This window comes from Pan troglodytes, chromosome 18 (genome assembly GCF_028858775.2).
Source record: "Pan troglodytes isolate AG18354 chromosome 18, NHGRI_mPanTro3-v2.0_pri, whole genome shotgun sequence".
NCBI lineage: Eukaryota > Metazoa > Chordata > Mammalia > Primates > Hominidae > Pan > Pan troglodytes.
In genome coordinates, this window is record NC_072416.2 from 51,629,327 (window position 1) to 51,654,246 (window position 24,920).

A 24,920-nucleotide genomic window follows, 5' to 3' on the forward strand; every position below is an offset into this window, starting at 1 on the left:
GGGAAATGATACACATTTGTGAATACAAAGAACAATCCTTCAAAATTACGTTCTAGTGTTATGATCATTCTATGTTTAAAAAACAACTTGAATACTACTTTTGAATCCTTTGCATCTCTGTAACATCGTAATAAAATAAATTATCACTGTACCTCTTGAAGCTGAATAAATTTTCCTTCCATTGCTGAAAGAGCATTGCTTTTCTCTACTAGCTGTTTATGAAGCTTAATCATTTCTACATTGTCCCGAATATTTGACCTTCAGAGTTGTGTTTAAGAAAAAGAGAGACAGAAGTAAAAAACGCAAGTTAGAAGAAAATCTATGGTGGAATCACAATTTTTCAATTAATGTTACATAGAAAATGTTTATATACTTGTACATCAGTCAATGAGGTTTTTGGATTATTATAAATGCAGGACAGATTAATTATTTAAAACAAACCAATAATCATTCCTGAACTTTCATAACCTTGAACTCACAAAGTTTGAAGGGAGCCCCCAAACTTCATGACTATGTCACCTCTACAATTGATAATATGGATTTAAAATCATTTTATAGTATCCTGAAAGATGGCACAAAAACACAATAGTTTTTAGTATAGCAATGGTACCATTACCAAACTTCACACTTATTTTAAGGAGGACTATCATGCTACTTTTCCCTAAATGGAAAATATGCAATACAGCCATTCATCTTTCTACAACTCTCTCGACGCAAATGGCATCATAAGATTACCATTTATTGGAGTTTCCTCTTGGAGTTTTAAACTTTTCAAAATACTTGCAAAAAAAGTGACTTAGCATTTTATACTAACAATGCCCAAAGCTGGCATTTAAATATGTTGCAGATGTGCCTTTAGCTGTAAGAGATCATTTGATGTCCACAGGGTATATAGAAACCTTATATGTCACAATACTATTTTGTATTTTTCCTACTGAGATTAAAGCAAATGTAGAATTTAACAGGAAGATCTTGTTAAAGGTTAATCATAGATCTAAATGAGTACCTGTTTTCAAAAGGCATTTATTTTCTTGACAGAGAAAAGTTCCTTAATTTAATACATTTTATATTAAAAAATATTTTGTTAATTTTGAAGCTTCATTTCAGAGTTCACTTTCAGGAAAAATAAATGTAAAACATTTAAAATCAGAGTTCAATATTTAAAGTAAGAGATTTTACTTTTAAAACTTATCTACTGTACACATATTGGAAAAATTGTCATAATGCCCTACTGGAACCAGAAAATGGACTACAAAGCTCACACATCTGTAAACCAGCTGAGGACCTGAAATACTTAATTTTCCTCTTTGATATTTGAAAGTTCATTGTATTTTGGCATTGGACAGTTAGTTGTCCTCACACAGAAGATAAACAAGCCCATGAATCCAAATTTTGCCCAGGGTACAGTCTTAACACAATGTTAAAATAATTATATGTCTAAAACATGTTATCTAGTAGTTCTGAGCACATATTCAACAATATACTCACTATTATTCACTCAGTATTACCTTTAGCCACTAAAAATACATACACATATAATATAAAGAGAAAAATACATCTTAAAGTCTAAAGAAAATATTCTTTTTTTTCATATTTAGAAGCCAAAATATAATTTACTTATTTGCCCCAGAATTACCTGGTTTGACCACTCAGCAGTGAATGACATTTATTGATATGTAAGGACAGAATGTGATTCAAATAATTTAAAATCTTTTCATATATTTCCAGTTGTCTCTGATATTTTATTTTTGTTTTAAAGTATGATAATTTTTTTTTTTTTTTTTTTTTTTTTTTGAGACGGAGTCTTGCTCTGTCACCCAGGCTGGAGTGTAGTGGCGCGATCTTGGCTACTGCAACCTCTGCCTACTGGTTTCAAGAGATTCTCCTGCCTCAGCTTCCTGAGTAGCAGGGACTACAGGCGCGTGCCACCATGCCCAGCTGATTTTTTTGTATTTTTAGTAGAGACGAGTTTTCACTGTGTTAGCCAGGATGGTTTCGATCTCCTGACCTCATAATCCACCTGCCTCGGCCTCCCAAAGTGCTGGGATTACAGGTGTGAGCCACTGTGCCCGGCCGCAGTATGTTGATACTTTTAAGAAAATTCAGATATATTTGAATAATAACCATTAATTATAGTAACACAATTAAATCTCTATAATCCATTCGGGCACATAGGGTGATAGAAATAACAGCTTTTAATTTTAAATTTTTTTGTAAGGCAGAAACCAGTAAGCATATGTCAAAAACTTTCAGTGGTTTAATCGGTGGGTGCTTTCCTGAATATTTTCCTAAACTCCTTGGAGTTTAAACTTTTCAAAATACTGCCAAAAACAGTGACAGGGTATTTTAAACTGGTAATGGCCAACAGGTAGGTATAAATACAACTTACGTAGTATTTAGACAACAGCAGTAATGTACTTTAAACAATACCTTAAGTAACAACGTGGTATAATAATGTTGTACTTCAAATAAAAAGTCAGTTTGCTGCAGAGTACACCTTTCCTGGGACAATGCTAAACTTGTAAGTCTTTAATAATTACTTTTACGTATCAGTTTTAGGGGCTTTATTATTATGACTTTATTTTTTTTTTCATGTAACAATGAGAAGAAGAGGATAATCTGTTAAACTAAAAGTGCTAGGTCAGTGATAACATAAAAGTTCAAATCAGCAATGTGATAAATGTGGTCTAGCCTTTAAGATGTGCAATAAAAAGTACTTCAAACCCGACAATCAACTCAACATTTTTATATAGATGAAATATGGTACAAGAATAATGGGAGGAAGTAAGAGAGAAAGAGGGAGGGAGAAGTCACAAAAAGATGACAAGAAATGTGAGAAGGATGTTGTAGGCAAGACGGAGCTAGGGTGTTTAGCTAAGTGACCAGTCCTAGACCTCTGTGCTTGTGGAGCAAGGCCTCAGGTTGGTCTTTGAAGAATAGACTTAGGGCTAATTTTATGAGTAATATTTTAAGTGACCTCCACACAATATTTTTTTGCCCTCTTCTACACACTATGACAGGAATACCAAATCTTCAGGATGATGACACTCTAACAGAAAGAATAATGCATGGTAAAAACATTCAGACATTCAGATGAACTCTTGACAGGCATGGACCAAATCACACATGCTGCATTACACATGGTGAAATGATCTGCAAACAGATATCAAGCATACTAATTAAGTGCTTTGTAAAAATAAATTTCTCAAAATTTTCAAGGATTTTGAAAAAGTCAGGAATGATTAAGTTGAAAAATGCAGTTTCTTTTCTCTTTCCTTTTTTTTTTTTAAAAAAAACATGATTTTAAATCATGATCAAATCTTATAAAACTATGAGAAGAGTTGCTGGCCCATCTCTAGATTAAAAACAAACTGAAATAAATTAGATTTCATGTCCAAAAAAAAGTAATCCAGCTCAACAACCTGTGTGCCAAGTTTCTCTCATATAATTTGAAACAGTCAAGCAATAAACTCTGAAAAAGGAATTTCTAATGGAAGCCTTGAAAACACTTGACTCCAGCTTTGCTACTGGGTGCCATAATAAATCCAGAAACCTAAAACCTCAGATACACTGGAGAAGTAAAAACTTTCAGCAGAGCTATGTAATGTATAGTCTAATATGAAAGCTTAAGAAGCAAAAACTTTGCTCCAGTGAAAGTTTCATATACTTTATTCCCCAGGCATTCAACTCCCCTCCCCCACCCTTTGCCAACATTTCATTCCTTGCTACCATATTATGAAAGCTAAAAAAAAGCTTCCTGAATTTTTGAGATAAAAATGTCATAGTATTTAACGTCATTTAGAAGAGAAGGCTTTAAAACACAAAAGCTAGGCTATGAGATTCGGGGAAGTAGTTAGGTCAAATATTTATGAGATAGAATGGAGAGACTGTTTTGAGTAATAGTTACAGGCTGACCAAATTTGAGGCATAAGGTTGAAAACAACCTTAGGGTTAAAAAAAGCGCTCTAGATTTTCTTTTCAAACAGTGGCAGACATTCTGTAGCTGTATTGTTGAAGGAAATGTAGGTCATTCATAGTTTTTATTAGGGATACACAGATAACAATCACCAGCAAGGCTATCCCCTATGACTAGGGCTACAGAAGGCTGCTAGTAAACTGAATAGAATAAGCTTCACTAAAATAGCTGAGGAAAGTCTATTTGAAAGATAATGATTTTGCTCAAAATTGCTACTTGACTTCATAGGTGAAAACAGTGGTCTCTGATTTAAGATTGCTCAAAGGAAAAAAACTGTCTGTGTATGTTTATTTGCCTCTGAATCATTACTTTCCTGTGGTGTTGGGTCAAACTATAAATTAGAACTCAGTATTTTCTTACTCTTACCACCCACAGGAATGGAGGGGACAGTTTTGTCAGCTCTCTACATGCATAAAATCACACTCAGTGGAAGGGTACTCCCAAAGGCTGGTTGGGAACGGGAAGAACTCAAATCCTGGCTCATCTTCTTATAGGGACCATTTTTACGGTCAAGTTTAATGGATTCCAATTTGAGATTTACAGTAAAAGAAATGGGAATCTGATATTTTTTTCCTTTTTTTTTTAGACGGAGTCTCACTCTGTCACCGAGGATGGAGTGCAGTGTTGCGATCTCGGCTCACTGCACCCTCTGCCTCCCGGTTCAAGTGATTCTCCTGCCTCAGCCTCCAGAGTAGCTGGGACTACAGGCATGTGCCACCACACCTGGCAGGAATCTGAACCTTACAGTCAATATTTCAGAAAGCCCAATAAGAAACATACATTTACTGGCAATGAAGTTGCAAAACTGAACTAATGGTTTTGTGTTGTTTTCATTTTTTGATAGAATTGTGCCAATCCAGTGTCATAACGCAGAAGGAGGGATTGGCATGATACAGGTCTCTTTGATGAATACAAACAGCTAATTTAGTAGGCCAAATCTTTCTGAACACAAGGTCCCTAGAGAGAAAAACAGCTGTTGTTTAAAGGCAGGGAACCATTTACCCATTTCAATCTAATCATTTTACAGTTCAGGTGGCTAACTGAGGCTCACAGAAGCAAAGACTTTGGCCAGAGACCTTAAGTAATGGAAACAACACTCAAATCTCGCTCTAAGAGTTAAATTCTTCCCACTCTTCAAAGTTAACTTCTTCCCACTCTTCTAAGTTTTTTCCTCTAAGATCTTCCTAAGTTTTAATTTTCCCTCCACTATCACGCATACACTCATATACTAGTAACTATTATCTGTGACAATTTCTGTGGTTTGTATAAAGTGGCAGGAGGATATGTTAAGTCACTATCAAGGAAATATCTTAATGTTAATAATAAAAACATGAGGATAAAAGAAATGGTATTTCAGTGTGAAAATTTTCATTGGGTGAATTCTAACCTGTTCAAAATAACAGTCAGAGCATGGTGAATATATTTTAAAAAATGACAGATCACTCCCCTGTGTAACAAAGTCTGCATGGCTATCCCTGGTCCCAGTTACCCCTCCATCAGAGAACCAGATGTGCCCTTTAAATTAGGGGGTTGGGCAATCAGGCAAATCCAAACTGAGGGACATTCTGCATACAACTGTCAATGGGCTATAAAAGAGTGGGGGACCATTCGAGAACAAAGGATATTTAGAAGACATGATAACTAAATGCAACAACACGTGACCCTCGACTGGATCCTAGATCAAAAGAAAATAAAACAACAACAGCTATTAGAAAAAGACCAAGCTGCAAAAGACATTATTGGGACAATTGGGGAAATTTGGATATGGACTGTGTATTAGATGCTGCGGCTGTATCATTCATTGTTAAGTGTTCTGAATGTGATAGCTGTATTGTGGTTATGTAGGAGGATGTCCTTGTTCCTAGAAGATACTTACCCGCAACTGTACAGAGGGTGAAGTGATGTATGCACCTAATGGGAGTAAGGAAGGGAGCGAGGTGAAGAGAAGGGAAGTGAGGAATGAGTGAAGAGAAGAGAGAGAGAGAGGGAGAAGGAGAAATAGGAGGGAAGAGGAGATGAGAGATGTTGAGAGAAGAAAAGAGGCTGAGTGAAAGAAGGCTTAAGCAAGAGCAGGCCGAGTGCAAAAACAGGCTTGTACCATTCAAAAAATATGCTAAGGGGTGAAAGGTTATGTGAGTGCTCACTCAACTATTCTTTCCATTTTTCTGAAGGTTTGCAATTTCTCAAAATGAAAAGTTGGGCATAACCTAGAGTGCTAGAAAGTAATCTTGTATCTGTGCAGAGGGGAAAGAGTGAGCCCTGAAAGCCAAGCTGCTTCTTATAATGCATGGCGCAAAAGGCCTCTCTGTTGCGAGATTTGACAGTCGGCTGTCCGCCAAAGGGAAGAAGGCAAGTCAGAGCGTCTGAGATACTTATGGATTAAATTTCCTCCACTGGGACATTATGGCAGTTACATGATTTCTAATTAAGAAGGTAAACACCCTAACATTTATTTTAAAAAAACACTTAGTACAAACTAGTTACACATTTGTAAGAGTATAAATATTTTTGGAGTTGAAAAAGGTCAGTAAATGGTAAAATCATTCTGATTTTAATGTTCATGTACATGTGTTCACTGGTTACTGCTTTGAATTTAATTTAAGACGGCCTTTTTAATAAGCAGAAAATGTGCATTTTTATATTGTTTAAATTTAATATGGATTTTTCTTCAAAACAACACAGACATTCAGGCTACTTGTAAATGATATAAGATTTTTTGCTAATGAGGCATTATGTAGAACATATGCAAAAATCACAACTCACTCTTCCAAAATAGACCACAACAACAGGAAAAAACATGATTTTAATAAAAAAGAGCAGCACTGGGCTTTGACTTCAAAGCAATTAAGGGCTTTGGATAACCAAAAGTTTATGTCAAGCTGATGCCAAACCAAACTGGTCTATTAAACACATACTATGAAGAGTTTCTGTAATATTCTATGAAAAGGCTCTTTGCCATAAATACCAAGCACTGCCACTCTGAAGATTACAACTACGTTAGGTTCATGTTTGAGAACAAGGAGTCCAACATCCAGATCAGACTTCTAGAATTTCAAATCTGAAATAATGTATCCATGAAAGAAAAGTTTAAATATGTTTCCCATTTTGTGATTTTTCTCTACAGTAAATTATACCAAGTTTTATATTCTCCCTAACATTTTTTTCAATAGTTTTCCATTAGTCTCAAAAAAATTGCTGCTACATATAAAATTATAAGCTATGTGTAAACATTTAAAAAAGGCATTGAACATCCTTATTTTAAGCTATTTCCTCAGTTTCAACAACTGTATTTCAAGCAACATGCTATTCACTATAGGTATCTTTCCTTCTAAGCAAATAACACGTAAATTTTCAATTTTATAAGATCAAGTGAGGTAGGGTACACACTGATTTATTTCTCTGGTCTCTGCAATAAAAGTTCCTTTGCCTGTAATAGCCATTTTGTCTCTGCTTTAATTCTTGATGTGACAAAAATAGACTGCTACCGAGTAAATAATATAGCCCCCTAAGGAGGGACTTACCTCTTCTCTGTATATATGTTGGTGTCTCTTGTTGGTAATATTTATAGTAGGAAAGTATGTACCCTTGTCTATCACTCTGTTTCTTCTGTTGCTCTAGTTTCAGGATTGAAAGACTTTTGGGTTTCCCTTTCAGTTAACACTAGCTCCTAAATGATTACATCCCTTTGGAAAAGGGAATGGCCAATACGGTGTCCACCTTACACTATAGGAACTTGAGAAATGTAACAGGGAAAGCAATCCTTGATAACCTTGTACTCAGTGGTTCAGTAAAGATGGGGACTGCCCCAAGCTTGAGCTTCGCCCCTATATGAATTTTTATATTCAGACAATGTCTTAAACATGGCTGTTGGCATTTACTAAGATCACCATATTCAGTGTTGAGAGGTCTGGTCCTTTAGCACTGTTTCTCACAAGGAACCATTCTTGGTTTTTAAAGTAGGCCAAATCTAAATCTTCTTCCTACAGAAATATGAATAACTCATAGGTATTCAAGCTTACACTTTAGCCAGAGTTCAAATTATATCCCCTAATTTAAATATGATTCTCAAAAATATTCATGTTTCTTTTGTCTTGCACTTAGAAGGGTATATAATGTCACTAGACATATAGGATTTCTCATATAATTTAATTTTACACATAGTTTTTTAGAAATAGAATTTTTAGAGATAACACTAATCTGATAAATCTATGAAATATAAAGCTTCTTATATATTTTTAGCCCACTTTTTTTAAACAAGTCTGATATTAAGCATCCTTTCTTAGCTTCTTCATACATTACCATGTAAGTTTAGTTTGTTAAAAGATGAATAAATTCTGAATCTGAAATGAAAAGCCAGAAAATCTTACTTGGTTTTTCTAATAAGAACCTAGGCATACAAGTATGATATCAAACTTGTTGGAAAGGAGAAAAGTAAGTACAGCAACTAGGTCTGGTTTAAAAAAAAAATCCAGGGAAATAAAAGAGACATAATAACCAAATGCTATGTGTAGACCTTATTTGGATTCCAATTCAAATGAACAGTAGAAGGACATCTTCACAGAAGTTTTGAATATAAACCAGTTATTAGACGATATCAAAGAACTACTGTGATTTTTGTTAGGTGTGATAATGGCATGGTAGGTACGTTTTAAAAAATTCCTTTTCAGACAGAAATAGAGGTTGAAGTATTTATCAGTGAGGTGACATGATATCTGGCTGGGGATAATTCGAAAAATAAATGTGAGGGGATAGATGAAACAAGATTGGTAAGATGTTAATAGTTGTTAAAGCTGAGTGATGTGTATGTGGGGGTTCAATATACTATTCTCTACTTTTGAGTACACTTAGTTCAAAAAAAAAAAAAAAAAAAAGGAAAGAAAAAAATCCAGAAAGGGAAAAAATAACTCAAGAAAGAATATTTAAGAAGATAAAGTATTGTTGAAAGCACAATGTCAAAGCAGAAAATGAATGAACAGGTACTAGGAACCAAAAAATGGCAAAGAAGAATGGGAAATAAAATATCGTACATTATAAAATGTCAGAGATGACAAAAACAAGCAATCCCTATTTAATAAGTGGTGCTGGAAGAACTGGCTAGCCATATGCAGAAAATTGAAAACGGGCCCCTTTCTTACATCTTATACAAAAATCAACTCAAGATGGATTTAAGGACTTAAATGTAAAACCCGAAACTACAAAAACTCTAGAAGAAAACCTAGGTGATATCCAGTTAGAATGGTGATCACTAAAAAGTCAGGAAACAACAGGTGCTGGAGAGGATGTGGAGAAATAGGAACACTTTTACACTGTTGGTGGGACTGGAAACTAGTTCAACCATTGTGGAAGTCAGTGTGGCTATTCCTCAGGGATCTAGAACTAGAAATACCGTTTGACCCAGCCATCCCATTACTGGGTATATACCCAAAGGATTATAAATCATGCTGCTATAAAGACACATGCACACGTATGTTTATTGCGGCACTATTCACAATAGCAAAGACTTGGAATCAACCCAAATGTCCAACAATGATAGACTGGATTAAGAAAATGTGGCACATATACACCATGGAATACTATGCAGCCTTAAAAAATGATGAGTTCATGTCCTTTGTAGGGACATGGATGAAGTTGGAAACCATCATTCTCAGCAAACTATCGCAAGGACAAAAAACCAAACACCGCATGTTCTCACTCATAGGTGGGAATTGAACAATGAGAACACATGGACACAGGAAGGGGAACATGACACACCAGGGACTGTTGTGGGTGGGGGTTTGGGGGAGGGATAGCATTAGGAGATATACCTAATGCTCAATGACGAGTTAATGGGTGCAGCACACCAACATCGCACATGTATACAATGTAACAAACCTGCACGTTGTGCACATGTACCCTAAAACTTAAAGTATAATAATAATAAAATTAAAAAAAAGAAGAAAACCTAGGTGATATCATTCAGCATATAGGCATGGGCAAAGTTTTCACAATGAAGATGCCAAAAGCAATTGCAGCAAAAGCAAAATTGACAAATGGGATCTAATTAAACTAAAGAGTTTCTGCACAGCAAAAGAAACTATGAACAGAGTAAACAGACAACCTATAGAATGGGAGAAAATTTCTGCAATCTATCCATCTGACAAAGGTATAGTATCTAGCATCTAGAAGGAACTTAAACAAATTTACAAGAAAAAAAAGCCAAACAACCCCATTACAAAGTGGGCAAAGGACATGAACAGACACTTCTCAAAAGAAGACATCATGTGGCCAAAAAAACATAAAAAAAAAAGCTCAACATCACTGATCATTAGAGAAATGCCAGCCAAAACCACAATGAGATACCATCTCACACCAGTGAGACTGGCGAGTCAAAAAACAACAGATGTTGGTAAGGTTATGGAGAAAAAGGAACACTTTTACACTGTTGGTGGGAGTGTAATTTGGTTCAACCATTGTGTAAGACTGTGTGGTGATTCCGCAAAGACCTATAGGCAGAAATACCATTCGACAAGGAAATCCCATTACTGGGTATATACCCAAAGGAATATAAATCATTCTATTATAAAGACACATGCACACGTATGTTCAGTGAGTACCAGTCACAATAGCAAAGACATGAAATTGACCTAAATGCCCATCAATGATAGGCTAGATAAAGATAATGTGGTACATACATACCATGGAATACTATGCAGCCATAAAAAGGAATGAGATCATGACCTTTGCAGGGACATGGATGGAACCAGAGGCCATTATCCTTCACGAACTAATGCAGAAACAGAAAACCAAACACTGCGTGTTCTCACTTTAAGTGAGAGCTAAATGATAAGAACACATGGACACACAGGGTGGGGGATACAACACACACTGGGGCCTGTCGGAGGGTGAGGGGTGGGAGGAGGGAAAGCATCAGGAAGAACAGCTAGTGGACGCTGGGCTTAATATCTGGGTGACGGGATTATCTGTGCAGCAAACCATCATGGTACACATTTATCTATGTAACAAACCTACACATCCTGTACATGTACCCCTGAACTTAAAAGTTGGAAATTATTAAAAAAAAAGTTTTTTAATGTCATAGATGAAAAGGCAGCAAGGAGACTATCTACAGGACCAACTGTAATACTATCACAGCCAACAGATTGCAATCCAAACTTGGAATATTAGGGATCTTTTTGGGATTACAAACTGGTACCATATTATGGAATTTACTATCTTTTAAGGTTGAAAAAAGTAATGCTGGACTTACATACAAGATATGCCAACAGTTGAGTTCTTGTCACCCATATTTCTCTCAGTAGTTATAATCAAATGGTATCAGAACTTCCTGCAATCTTGGCAAATGGGGTAAATGAACAGAGAAAACAAGATGAGGGTGATTTCCACCCATCAGAAGCTGCTTAAAAGCACAGCAGGTTAGGGAAAACTGTCTTTAGACTAGAGTTCTTGACAGCAGTTAGTAGGTCGAGCATAGGCTTATATGAAGAATGTTAAGTAAAAACATGATTTTTAAATAGACTAGATAAACTTATCCTTTTATGGCACATGATAAAGTATTTTAAACTAATTTTGACCTTATCAAAGTGATATTTCTGTTTTAACATACCTTTGATCTGTAGCTTGCTGTTCTCGAAGCTGAAGAAGAGATAACTCAATTTCATTTTCTTTTCTCCTCAACTGAGTTTTCAGGATCTCAGCCAAGTGCTCTAACTCCTCTATCTGGCCTCTTTGTGACTGAATAACGTTTTCTCTGAAATAAAGAGCCTCTGTAAGAACTTGCAGTTTGAGGAAAAATTTTCAATAGTTAAAATCAGTGCAAAGAAAGTTCTTCATGAAAAAGAGCAAGCAGAAGTTAAAAAATTTAGCTTAAGTGCCTCTGCACACAGTGAAATAGTAGCAGATTAAATGTGATAACTTGGAAATACATACGGAACAATGCAAGATACTGCTTTTTATAAGATAATGTCCTAGGCAATGGATTGGACTTTGGTTTGATTCAATTGAGTAAGTATTTATTGTGGAGTACACCTACTATGTATGCCACAATCTGGTCTTCAGAATATTTATATGTCTTTGTTCTTTCATATATGCACATCTGCTTATAACACCCAAATTAACACTTCAGAGAGAGGTGGCAGGAAATTTGCCAAATATAACTTAGTGGTCTCTGGCATGCATTTATCTCTATCATGTCTGGCAGCATCACACTGTAATGAGTCTCAGGAACCGGTATAAACGTTGGCTTTTCAGGTGATCATCAGGTAACAAGATTATGTCTAGTCTTTTATTTTCCTGCAGGCTAATCATTACTGTAGCTGCTATTTAAAATATCCAAAAGGAAACATTTGAAGACCATATTATTCTTAAGCAACTATCTTAAGTATGATACTGTGCGCCATGTTTTCTTTTCTCATGAAGTATTGTTACTTTTTGATGATCCAGGTGAAGGCTTAAAGTGGAACCTTACCTTCATTTGTGTAACTCACAGACACTGAAACCATGAGGCTTGGATTAACTAGAAAAGTAAGCTAAATGTGGCATAAGTAACTTTTTTGAAACCATATGATGAAGAATGCAGTGCCATAGAATCATACAAAAACAAAATCTGAAATCCATATGTATCTGATAACTCCAAACTTTTATGCCACTCCCCCAATTCTTTATTTTTTTTTTTAACCAAGAAAAGGGCTAATTGATTCAGGATCTAAAAAAATTATCTGTGATGGGAATAAAAATGTTGCCTCTAAATCTTACACTATTCTAACTGACTGGACTTTATGCCATTCCTCTGAGGGTAAAATTATAATAAAGAAGACTATTACATAAATCCTTCCATTGAGGCAGCTGGATAAGTTCTTCATTTTCCCTTTTCTGAGAACATGTTATATAACATCTGTTGTTACCCTACAGAACATAGCTGTATTTCAGTGGAGCAAACTGTTTACATATAGCCCAGTTTGGTTTAAAATAAAGGAAAGGGAAGGATAAAAAAAAAAAAGACATTATCAATAACCAAAGTTCTCAAATTACCACAAAAAAGAACACATACAAATTTCTTATTTCTCCTCTGGCTTCTTCAAGTAAACTGTTGCCATATTTTGTAAACATGGGATGTAGAGTTTCTGCTACATCTGCATCTTGGAATTTTATACCTAAAAACAAAGTAATAAAATATGATTATAGAATTGAAGTTAGAAAAGAAGGATCTTTGATTTGCTATAATAAGGATATTTATAATAAAATCTCTTATTAAGTATTAAGAGGTATGTGTTTTATAGTACACAGAATTATAAATACACTGCCAAAGGGAATATGTGATCTCAGCCACCAGTAGGCATTAAACAAAACACAGCAGCAAGTATTGCTCATTTTACAAATCTACTGTAGAAATCAAATTACCTAGAAATAATTTTATCCAACTTAAGATTTAGACTCCTGCAGTAATATCTGAAATAAATCAGTCTTCTATTCAAGTTTTAACAATGTAAATAGGTTATAAAAACCTGATTTTTTCCCCAGTGTTTGTGATAAGGGTTTTTTAAATTTTTAAATTATTCATATTCCTTGCCCTTAAATGTTTAAGTAAAAATGTTTTCTGTATTTTGATTTATTCCACCCCAATAAGAAAATCCCTATTTATGAAAAGGTACTTTGAGAATGGATCATCGCAAGAATTCCTTTAAATAAAACATTTCCCTGGGGCACTTAAAATATAATTTTTCTTATAGAAATCTGTAGAATTTTACAAAGACAGTCCCATTGTTTAAAATAAGGCATATTCTTAATTATATGAGTTATTTTACATTTATAGAATAACTAAATATTAGAGTTTAAGGTAGATAAAGCATCACAGATGATTAAGGTTTTTAAATGGAGAACAAAACAACAAATTTATTCCTTTGGAAAAGTTAACTTTTTAAAAGTGAGATTTCATTGCTCTGCATATTCTCAGTAAAGAGAAAATTTAAATAAAGAAAAAAGAGAATTTTAACTAGAATAATGGAACTATTACTCGCTCTTTCCAAAGTAGTCAATATCTATTGCTGTAATCCAGAAGAATAGAAAAGGCTCTGCCTAAAACATTAAAATAGTTTACTGTGTTAGAATTTGCCAATTGTATTATTTTGGCAGTAATGCTAATTCTTACGCTTTTCCTACATATATCATGAAAAAATTCAACATTACTAGTGGAAATAAAAAATAATCAAAACATATCTTAAAACTTACAGTCTCATGGTGATTTGCCAATGGCTTTATATATATGTTATATATATGTGTTATATACGTGTTATATACATGTTATATACGTGTATATACATGTTATATATGTGTTATATAAAACCTTTTAAAGGTTGATACATAATATTTGTACATATCACTGGGGTACATGTGGTATTTTGATGCATGCATACAATGTGTAATGATCCAATCAGGGTATTTAGGATATCCATCACCTTGACCATTTATCATTTGTGTTGGGAATATTTCAAATCTCTTCTGGATATTTTTAAATATTCAGTATGCTGTTGTTGCCTATACACTCTACTGTGCTATAAAACACTAGAACTTTTTCTTATTCTTTCTATCTAACTGTATCTATGTGCCCATTAACCAACCTCCTTTCATCCTCCCCAGCGCCCCATACTCTTCCCAGCCTCTAGTAACTATCATTCTACTCTCTACCAATGGTTACATTTCAAAACCTTTGCTTTACAAAAATCTTTGTTCCGTTGTTTCCTCACAATAAGTATTGTTTCTATATTACACTGATCACACATTTAGCCAGTGCTTTCCATCCTTTATCCTGACAAGGCACAAACAGAAAACAGTAGTATTTGTATAGCATCTTGATGGTAAAGGTTGCTTGTGGCCAGAGAGGGGTTTTAGGGTTCTTAGCCAGCCATCCCAGGCTGAGATATTTTCCTGACAAGTCTCGCCTGTCTCAGCCTCAAAGGTAGTCCTGGAGAGCCTGTTAAAGTGTCAGTTTTGGTAATGATGCTTCAGGTTTACTCATAAAGATGGATTAAGAAAGTATTAATCACTACTTAATGCTTTGTGTCACTTCCATGTCCTGAACTCTATCCTGAACAGTGAGAAAGGTCTGAATCACCAAGAGAGTACAAATGTAAGGAGAAATTAAAGTATGTAGTCATGTTTTTAAGAGTCTGCTGATCTGTGGCTCTTAATTTCGCTATAGGGAGAAAATTCCAGCAAACTCTCCTGTCTGAACAGCAATTTATAGCACTAGATTAGCTTGCCATTTTAATTAACATTGACAATATTATGATTTTATCAAAGAGAAAGTCAAAATTTATTTTTCTCTTCCTAAAGACACTTAAAAGCATGAATAATACAGAAACAAAACTTTTTTTGTGTTAAATGATCTAATAAGACTTCAGTTTAGATTTAATGTAAAATCTGGGCATTATAGACTTATTTATTTATTTTTGAGACTTAGTCTCCTCTGTCGCCCAGGTTGGAGTGCAATGGTGCAATCTTGGCTCACTGCAACCTCCGCCTCCTGGGTTCAAGTGATTCTCCTGCCTCAGCTTCCCGAGTAGCTGGGATTACAGGTGCGTGCCACCAAGCCCAGCTAATTTTTTGTATTTTTAGTAGAGATGGGGTTTCACCGGGTTGGCCAGGATGGTCTCCATCTCCTGACCTTGTGATCCACCCACCTTGACCTCCCAAAGTGCTGGGATTATAGGCGTGAGTCACTGCGCCTGGCCTAGACTCACTTATTTTTAGAGACAGTGTCTCACTACATCGCCCAGGCTGGACTCAAACTCCTGGGCTCAAGTAATCTTCCCACCTCAGCTTCTCGAGGACTTTAGGTGTACACCATTGTGCCTAGCTTGAACATTATTTTTATTTAGTATAAAAGATCTTGCAGACTTTAGAGATCATCTTGCCCAGTTCCAGTTCCAGATGGCAAAACTAAGGTTCAGAGAGGATAGGTCACTTTAAAGGTAAAATATATTATTGTGGGAGCCACCATCTCCTGATCTCTTATCTAAGCTGGATTATTATCACTCCATTTTATAGATGGGGAAAATGAGGCTGAGGTCAGTATTATCTTCCATGTAAAAAAGTTACTCAGTGGCAGAATGTACTTTCTAATTTATAATTCATTATGCTTACTTTAGTTGTATTCAGAGTCTACTGCCAATCTCACATAGCTAGGAGTAGCCAAGCCCTTTCATCCTGCAGCTGCCTCCTGCCTGCGTGGAGGCCTTATTGACTTCAAAGGAACTCTATCTAGGGAAAAGATAGTGCTAACATTTTGGCTTCGAGAGCGAACTACAACAAATTTTTCTCCCTTTCTGTTCAGAGTGGTTTTTTGTTTTTTTTTTTATTCCTCAAAGAATTGAAACTAAAGTTTTACATGCTACTTTATATCCCTAAAAATGTTTGGTCTTTATGTAAAGTATATTCTAAACAAAAACCAATTAGAGCTAAAACCTAATTTCCTTTCCCAGTAGCTGAAATTTTAAAAACGTTACTTAAGATATTTATTGAATTGTGGTTCCATTATAATAAAGTTTCTCTGTGGGTGAAGAGAATTGAAAATTTTTATTAGAAATATTTATGTTCTATATTGAGTCTTGTCTACACAATTGAATTACTTTGCAACTTGGGTACATTTTAGGTTATTAATTTTTAAAGTGAACAAAGTGATTGGCCTATGATCATTTTTAGAGATGGAAGAGACCTTTATCCTTACTTGTTTCAATCCTTTTACTTTACAAGTAAAGAAAACTCAGGGTCAGATTGATTAGGAGACTTGTCTAAGGTCACCAGCTAGTAAGTGTAGAAATAAGGACCCAACTTTTTAAACCCCTGGTTACATGCACATGCCATGTCATGCTACCGCCATCCAATGAGAAAGATTTCAACACTTTTGCAAATTTCGAAAAGGTCTTTGGATGAAGAACTTAAATGTGATCATTCATTACAGTAAATGTGGTCATATGTAAGCAAACTAGCTAGTTTCCCCACCTGCCTGAGTACAGTGGGTTTAACCAACCCAAACGCAATTCAACTCATTTTACCTAGTTTCACACATGTCTCTTACATTAAGGTTATGTGGAATGTTTTTACTAAACAAATTTGAGACTGATCTAGTGATTCTTAAATAATCTTCACTGACAATATTATTTTATCAAAGTAAAAAATTATTTTTCTCTTCCTAAAGACACTTAAAAGCATGCATAATACAGAAGTAAAACTTTGTGTTTTTTTTGTGTTACACAATCTAATAAGACTTCAGTTTAGATTTAACGTAAGCTTTGTTTTACCTTTCCTGGGGCATTCCTGTAAACCAGCATTTTCATTTGCTTTTCTACGCCCAGTGTTAATACGAGATTGTACATTATTGTACGGAGTTTGCCTGTAACCCTGGGTTTGAAGTTGCTGTTTGGCTGAAATCAGTCTGTTTTTGAGGGTTTCATTTTGTTTTTCAAGCTCATGAACTTTCTCTTGCAGCTGCTCAATCATTTCTTCCATTTCCACATCTCGTCCCAGCCGCTTGGGGCCGCCACCAACCCGCTCATATCTTTTCTTGTCATTAACTAGCCGTATTAACTTGGTGGCCATTCTGGGGAAATAATAAAAAGATGAAAAGGAATGTGAGAAGTCAGCATAAAATGCATTCTGTTGAAAGGAACATAATCACTGTGAAGACTTCAGTGCAGAACCTGAATAATAAATTTCAGGTTTTGATGTAACTATTACTGCCTGTGAAGAATCCTTTGATGATAATTGAAACCACTGGGCAACAATCTGCTTTATAGCACTGACAAATAACAGTTTCCTAAGGCTTATCATTTAAGGTTAGTAAAGAGAGGACACATATTTACTCCATATGTTCCTGAAACGCAATTTTTAACGCATGACCTTATATAGGAATGCTGTATGCACTTAAGTGTAGTTACAGATTGTGGATGTGGTGGGTTATATCTGCAATCCACAGTAAGTTAAAACTTTTAAAAAGTGTGTTAAGACTGTGCAGCATTTAGGTAATATATTGTTTTCAGTTTCTCCAGGATTAAGACACACTATAAATATAAAAATGTTAGAATGCATAAATGCACACATATAAAGCCCAATGAAAAATTCAAAAGAAACCAAAATGCACCAATAAATGTTGCTTAGTGCTCAAGAAACACTTGTGTTTAATGGTAAAAAATAATTAGATGCAAAAGTATCATTTTAATGCTATCTTGAAATTTGGACATAAATTGTGCTTTTGACATCTCAGGAGTTTATACCTTTGATTCTTTTAAGTTTTGATAAAAACTGGTTAGAAAGAACAAAAGACAGAAAGGGCACATGGGGGTGATGTAATATACACGTACGGAAAACATGCCTGACAGTGAATGGAAAAATCTTGGCAGGACAAGAAAGAAAAGGTGGCTTTGATGAGAGACACAAGTTCAAGACTTTACAAAATTGGTCGCACATCTTCAATAGCTGATTCTAGTTTATAGTGAATCTATTTTTATAAAGACCCAGACAGGAGATTGAAAATAAAAACACACTTCATTTTTCTTTAAATGGGTTTTGCTTTATTTTAGCGTGGTTATGGACAGAAGCTTTTACTTAAGGGAACAAAAGTGAAATAAAAAAACCTTTAATAGCTTTGGGATGTCATAGAACAACCTTTTTTCTGCCCTAAGCAGAGTCCGCTGTAAATGCGGTAGTAATACATGTCTATCCACACTCTGGCTACTCGGCCTACAGCATGTGGCATCAGGGAGAGCTATGCATAACATAATCAGTTAAGATTGTTTTCTCTTTCCCTTGAGGCACATCCATTAAGCATGCTTTATAAAGGATACAGGATAATAAAAACCAAGATCCAAGAGTACCACAAACACTCTAGTAAAATAATCAATGGATTAGTTCCTTTTCCACCTAATTCTGAGAATGATATATCACTGGGAAATTTGGCCAGGTATGACAGTCCAAGAGGGCCACACACTCTACCTGGCCCTTTAATGAGTTTAGGGTCCTAAGCCCCACCCAATGGCCTGTGCGCAAAAGTAAGGGTTGTCATATGAATGAGACGTCAACCTAAATATCTGAATTTTCTGTTACAGAGAGACTTTCACACAGAGATATAGATTACATTCAAAAGAAAGACACAGATTTAATATAAAAAGGCAGTTAACACCCAGGTAAAAATAAATGACACTAATTTTTAAGGCAGGGTATCTTTAAATTCTTCAAATGATATTCAAATAAACTTTGTCAAGAAACATGATTGCATCTGTTTGTCTCGTAATAGCCATACATTCCATTTGCTGGATTTGATTATTTTATCATATTAATGAATCATACGTGATCTGGCAAAGTCTGAGTGCTTATTTAAAAAGGTAGTTTTGGCTAGACGAGGTGGCTCATGGCTGTAATCCCAACACTTTGGGAGGCCAAGGTGGACGGATCACCTGAGGTCTGGAGTTCATTTGAGACCAGCCTGGCCAACATGGTGAAACTCCGTCTCTACTAAAACATAAAAATTAGCCAGGTGTGGTGGCAGGCGCCTGTGATCCCAGCTACTCGGGAGGCTGAGGCAGGAGAATCACTTGAACCTGGGAGGCAAAGGTTGCGGTGAGCCGAGATTGTGCCACTGCACTCCAGCCTGGGCAACAGAGACTTCCTCTCAAAAAAAAAAAAAAAAAAAAAAAAAAAAAAAAAAAGGTAGTTTATAAAATCTACATTTATAGAAAATAAACTATTTACTTTTTTGTTTTGTTTTGTTTTTTAGACAGAGTTTCGCTCTTATTGCCCAAGCTCAGTCCAATGGCGCGATCTCGGCTCTGCAACCTCTGCCTTCCGGGTTCAAGCAATTTTCCTGCCTCTGAGTAGCTAGGATTACAGGCTTGTGCCACCATGCCCAGCTAATTTTTTGTATTTTTAGTAGAAATGGGGTTTCATCATGTTAGCCAGGTTGGTCTTGAACTCCTGACCTCAAGTGATTCGCCCACCTCAGCCTCCCAAAGTGCTGGGATTACAGGCGTGAGCCACTGTGCCTGGCCTATTTACTTCTAAAGGATAAATTTAAAGACAGTTCTACCCATGTATCTAGGTCACAGTCAGTGGTGTGAGATTGAGAGGCATTTAGAGCTTTTGGGTCATAGTGTTCATTGGATCATTATTCTCGTAGCTAAGTAAAACGAACTTTCAGGAGGTTAAATGGCTTGAACATACATACCATAGGCTAGTGGCAGAGAGATAACAGAATGCATACATACAACTTGATTCCTAGCTCAGTCCTTTTCCCATTAAACTACATGGCTCATTATTCAGTTGTTTTTTATTTTCTGGCTATGACAAATTACTAATGAGGTCAAGGATGTGAATTCGATTCTTTTACTGACCAATTAGGCTTACAAAGAAAAAAATTGTTAGGTGGTCATAGCAGACTACATGCCTCATTCTGACTGGCTGATGTGTGTGGGATAATGGTCAGAAAAGGAATCAGGCAAGTGAGTCACAAATCTTGAAAACAGCCATCATCATGACTAAAACCCAACTCAAAGTAAAAGGCCTGCACATAGCAGGTCAGTGGGTTGTTAAAGTCCACAGAGTAGAAACTGAACTGGAACCACCTCCTTAGGATGGATTCTAAGCAGAAAAACCCTATTTTCATTCTTCAATGGTTGTCTCACCTTTTCTTTGAACCTAGAACATAAATATGAATACAGACCTGCTCATGATTACACATCTGAACACACTTTGTTTTTAATGCCTTCCCTTCAGAAAATAGGCACAGCATTTCTGAATAAAAAAGAATGAAAGAGTATCTACTCTTAAGAAATCATTTTTGCCAAGATTTTTTGCACATAAATCAAAAGTGACAATACTGTTTCTTCAGAAACAGTAGAGACTCTTTGAAATCAATATAGAATCTAGTATAACCCAAGCAAAGTTAAATATATTCCAGAGACTGAAGTGATGTTTTCATTAGTAAACCCCAAATCTTAAGGGAATGTGCATTCTAACAAGTTAGAATAGTTAGTTACTTTTTAAAACTTTCATTTTAAAATCAAGACATTTAAAAAACAGATGCTTTGGCCATTTGCTTATTAAACTATAAATATTAAACCAAAAGTTATTTATAGGTATGATATACTAACGGCACTCTTAACTATTAGCTTTTTTCTTTTAAATAGCAAATTCAGACATAATAAACACTCATAATCTTTTTGGTTTATTATTCTAGTTTGCAAGATTTTCCATTTTTAAAAATTGTACTTATTTACATCCTGCCTTGTTCCAAACAAGATTCAAGGTGGGGTTTTCAATTAAGTTTATAAAATACCATACCCTCCAAATTTTACTGAGTCAAGAAAAAAAGCTAAAAGCTTTTTATCATAACCTTTTAATTTTATCCTCCTGCTTGCGGGCATGCTGTTTAAGTAAAATGTTCTCATCATGCAAACGCAAAAATCTGTCTTCCAGTTCCTCACGACTGACACGTGACACTGCCTGGCGAGACTTCATTGTCCGTGTTGTTGAAGTTTCTGCAAAAATGCCAAGATAATTAATTGTGAGGTTACTTAAAATAGTCTCTAAAAACTCTTGATATTAATATAATCTCTGATGCACTCATCTGAGATTTTTTCCTTTGTGACCTACAGTTAAGATTGCTTTAGAAAATGTTGTACCATTGTTTACATCAATTATTTAAGGTGAGAATAAAAATCTTTGCTATTAATACTTTATACACAGTTTTAGGAATTCGAATAACAATAGTATCCATTCAAAAATGTATTCAAGTGCCGTTCTTTAAGAATATAAGATGGAATTCTGATTCAATAAAGACTTTTGAATTTACCTGCTGAATGTTGTGACAACTAAAAGAGTATCCGAAGGTTATTTTTTTACAAAGGCAAGAGTAAGAGTAATTTGGTAAACATAATATAACTAAGATATTTTTCTGCGCTATGAGTGTCTTAGAAAACAAACTATAAAAGTTGTAAGACCAAATCAAAAAACCCCTAAATTTAAAAATTATCATTTAAAAGCTTCACAAATAATTTCTCTTTATACTACCTTATATAAATTTTAAGAACGTTTATACTCTTTAGCATGTGTTTATGATTTGTTTTTACAGACGCTTAAATTTGGTATTTTCCATATCATTGTGAAGAAGGTCGATTTTCAACAATTCTCCAATAGAAACAAAGAACAACTGATAGAGACTAAGGTCCTGTGATAGGTTACTGAGCACAAGAATTGAACTTATAGAGTATCAAAACCCAATAAATCACTTTGCACACTTACAAGTTATTTGTATAATACTTGATACTCCCTGAAAGATCTGCAGAGCAAAGCTTACACATACTTTTTACTTCTAACAATAAAATCTGTGTAGCCAAAAATTAGCCGGCGTGGCGGCGAACACCTGTAAACCCAGCTACATGGCAGGCTGAGGCAGGAGAATCGCTTAAACCCGGGAGGCGGAGGTTGTAGTGAGCGGAGGTCACGCCACTGCACTCCAGCCTGGGCGACAGAGCGAGACTTCGTCTCAAAAAAAAAAAAAAAAAAATTTTCTATGTAGCCAAATTTTATCTTTTTCAATAAACAATACATTGACCACTTTTCTGGTTTTCACAGTGGCCATTTACACTGTTCTGATTGAAAAGTGTATGTAGATTCCTAAATGGAATGTATCTTAAATCCCTACCCTTCTCAGGCTAGAGGGGGATTTTACGTTTTCTATGAGCTGTTGATAATCGATACATGCGTGACAGCATAGCTGACACAACGGACACACAAAGATAAACACAGCTCTCTGTTCTAAATTGTTCTTTAAAGTAGTGCTTTTCTTTCTCAATTTGAAAGTGCTTTTTAGCTCTACAGCAACTACTAAGTGATAAACGGATAAAGAAAACCTTTAATCCATATTAATTTGATAAAAAAGTCACTATTATGTGAGATATTCCACTTAAAAGGCAAAACACTTAAAATACGGCCTTTCCTCCCATATAAAATTTAAACACAAAGAAATGTTTTAATACTGAATGTAATTTAAACCAGGCAATTCAGTTTGGAGGCTTGATACTCTCTATGTAGTTTCTACTGATGTGAGGAATTTTAAAAAGATGATTTATGTTAATTCTTTATCAGAACAGAGGGGGGACTGTACATTTTCTATGAGCTGTTGATAATTGATGCATGTAGTAAAATACCATATGTGTTCTAAACTCTCCATCTTTTTGTTTAGTCCAATCAAGGACTATATAGTTACTTAAATGGTTTGGTTTGTATGAGTATAAGAAATACTTTAAATTAAAAGTAAAGAAGTCAGTGATCAAAGTTCATAACTGTAATAAATAACAGCTGGCCATACCTTGTAACCCTCCCATTCCAAAGAGGTTTAGACCTGTATCTTTCACAGGCAAGTCTCCTGCAGTCTCATCAGTTGGACCAGACATGGCCTAGCTGTGGAAAAAAGAAAATTCAAATAAACTCTTTCCAAGTTATTACATTAACTATGCAATGGAATGAACCAAATAAAATGAAAAAGGGACTAGAACTTTAATGGGCATCTTATTGTCCACATGTGCTGCTTGGAGAAGATGAAAGCTTCTATTCTAAAAGTACTACTACATTCAGTCATGGAGACAGTGTTCCTTTCAACAGTGTATTTCCTATAGTTTGCTTAGGAAATGAAGTAAGATTATCATTTAAGAAATACCTCCTCTCCATCCCTTTCCTCTCCCCAGCCTCCAAAAGAAAGCAGATATCTTGGAAAAAACTCAGGTCAGGAACTTGATTCAAATGGTTGCTCTATCATTAACAAACTAGTCAAGCCACCTAAACTCTCTGAGTTTCAGTCTCTCAGTTTTAAAAATGGAGAAAATAATACCTATCTCAGAGAGTTATTCTAAGGGTAAATGGGATGAGTAAATTAAAAGCACTGATCACATGTGCCCGGGATGTCAATATTACTCAAATATTGTCTGCTTGATGCACAAATGAGTGGGCAGTTCTGTGCATTTTGTGAAAGTTTTGTGAAAGAGGTTTCGTTGCATAAATTTACCAACTGGGTTTGTGTTTTTTTGTGTGTGTGTCTTGCCTTTGTTGCCATGAGGCCTAGGTCTCACCCAGGGTTCAACTACTTCAACATATAGGCTCTCTAGCTAATTCTAGTATTTTTGTAGTTTCTATTCTTTACAGAAATGCACCACAGTAACTCTATTTTGAGTATGGATGTGAGTGGTCCACACAATGTCTAGTATGCAAAAATAAAGGATTTTATATTTTCATTTCAATCTACCTAGTAAGCTACATGCAAACTGTGAATGAAGATACTCTAAAGGGCAGAGTTCTTAAGCTCTAGGATATTGGTTCTAGAATGTAAAGACCAAGACAGTAGCAAGCTTCATTGTCTTGTTCAGCTCTGTATTCTTGGAGGCTAGCATAGAGCGTGGTGCATTCTGAGAGCAGGCATTCATTAAATAGTTGTTGAGTGAGTGAATGGAGTCCGTGGGGTTTCAGGGTCTGTGAACCCAGAGATGGTTTACCAAATTTTGTATGTATATGTATATATGCAATATCTCTTAAAGAGGGTTCATAACTTTTATTACAACTCGCAAATGGTGGAGAACCATTGCATTTTGCTTTTACAGAAACAGCTAACAGACAAATCCTTGGGAGATCATCTACTTCTTCTGGAAGTACTCCTACAGAAAAGGTCAATTTTTAGGATCCTGTTGACACATAGGCCCATGTATGAAAATGATTAGTTTTCCATGACAGAGTTAAGGTCACTTTAAAAATAACGAGAATGATGATGACGATGATGATGATGATGATGATGATGGTGTTAACATTCATTGAACGCTTACTATGTGCCAGGTACTGTTCTAAGTGTTCTGTTATAGGAATGAAGTGTCTCACCATATCCTTGTGAGGTTGTTACTCAAATGATTCC

The 24,920-nt window shown here is 35.3% G+C and overlaps 1 protein-coding gene across 6 annotated transcripts in view; it reads right to left on the reverse strand.

Moving 5' to 3' along the window:
* RPGRIP1L (RPGRIP1 like) overlaps positions 1-24,920 on the reverse strand; it is a 118,256-nt gene that overhangs the window by 73,826 nt on the left and 19,510 nt on the right. For 4 of the 6 annotated variants that reach the window (XM_001166735.7, XM_054668400.2, XM_009430803.5 and 1 more), the window contains exons 2-7: positions 23,334-23,425; positions 21,357-21,501; positions 17,272-17,570; positions 13,023-13,125; positions 11,580-11,723; positions 153-258 (exon numbers count right to left, since the gene is read on the reverse strand). In XM_001166735.7, the coding sequence (XP_001166735.4) occupies positions 153-258; positions 11,580-11,723; positions 13,023-13,125; positions 17,272-17,570; positions 21,357-21,501; positions 23,334-23,418 (882 nt within the window). In that variant the 5' untranslated portion in view covers positions 23,419-23,425. Of the gene's footprint in view, positions 1-152; positions 259-11,579; positions 11,724-13,022; positions 13,126-17,271; positions 17,571-21,349; positions 21,502-23,333; positions 23,426-24,920 lie in introns of those variants that run through there. The other 2 variants (XM_063797133.1, XM_063797134.1) reach the window with 2 other exon arrangements.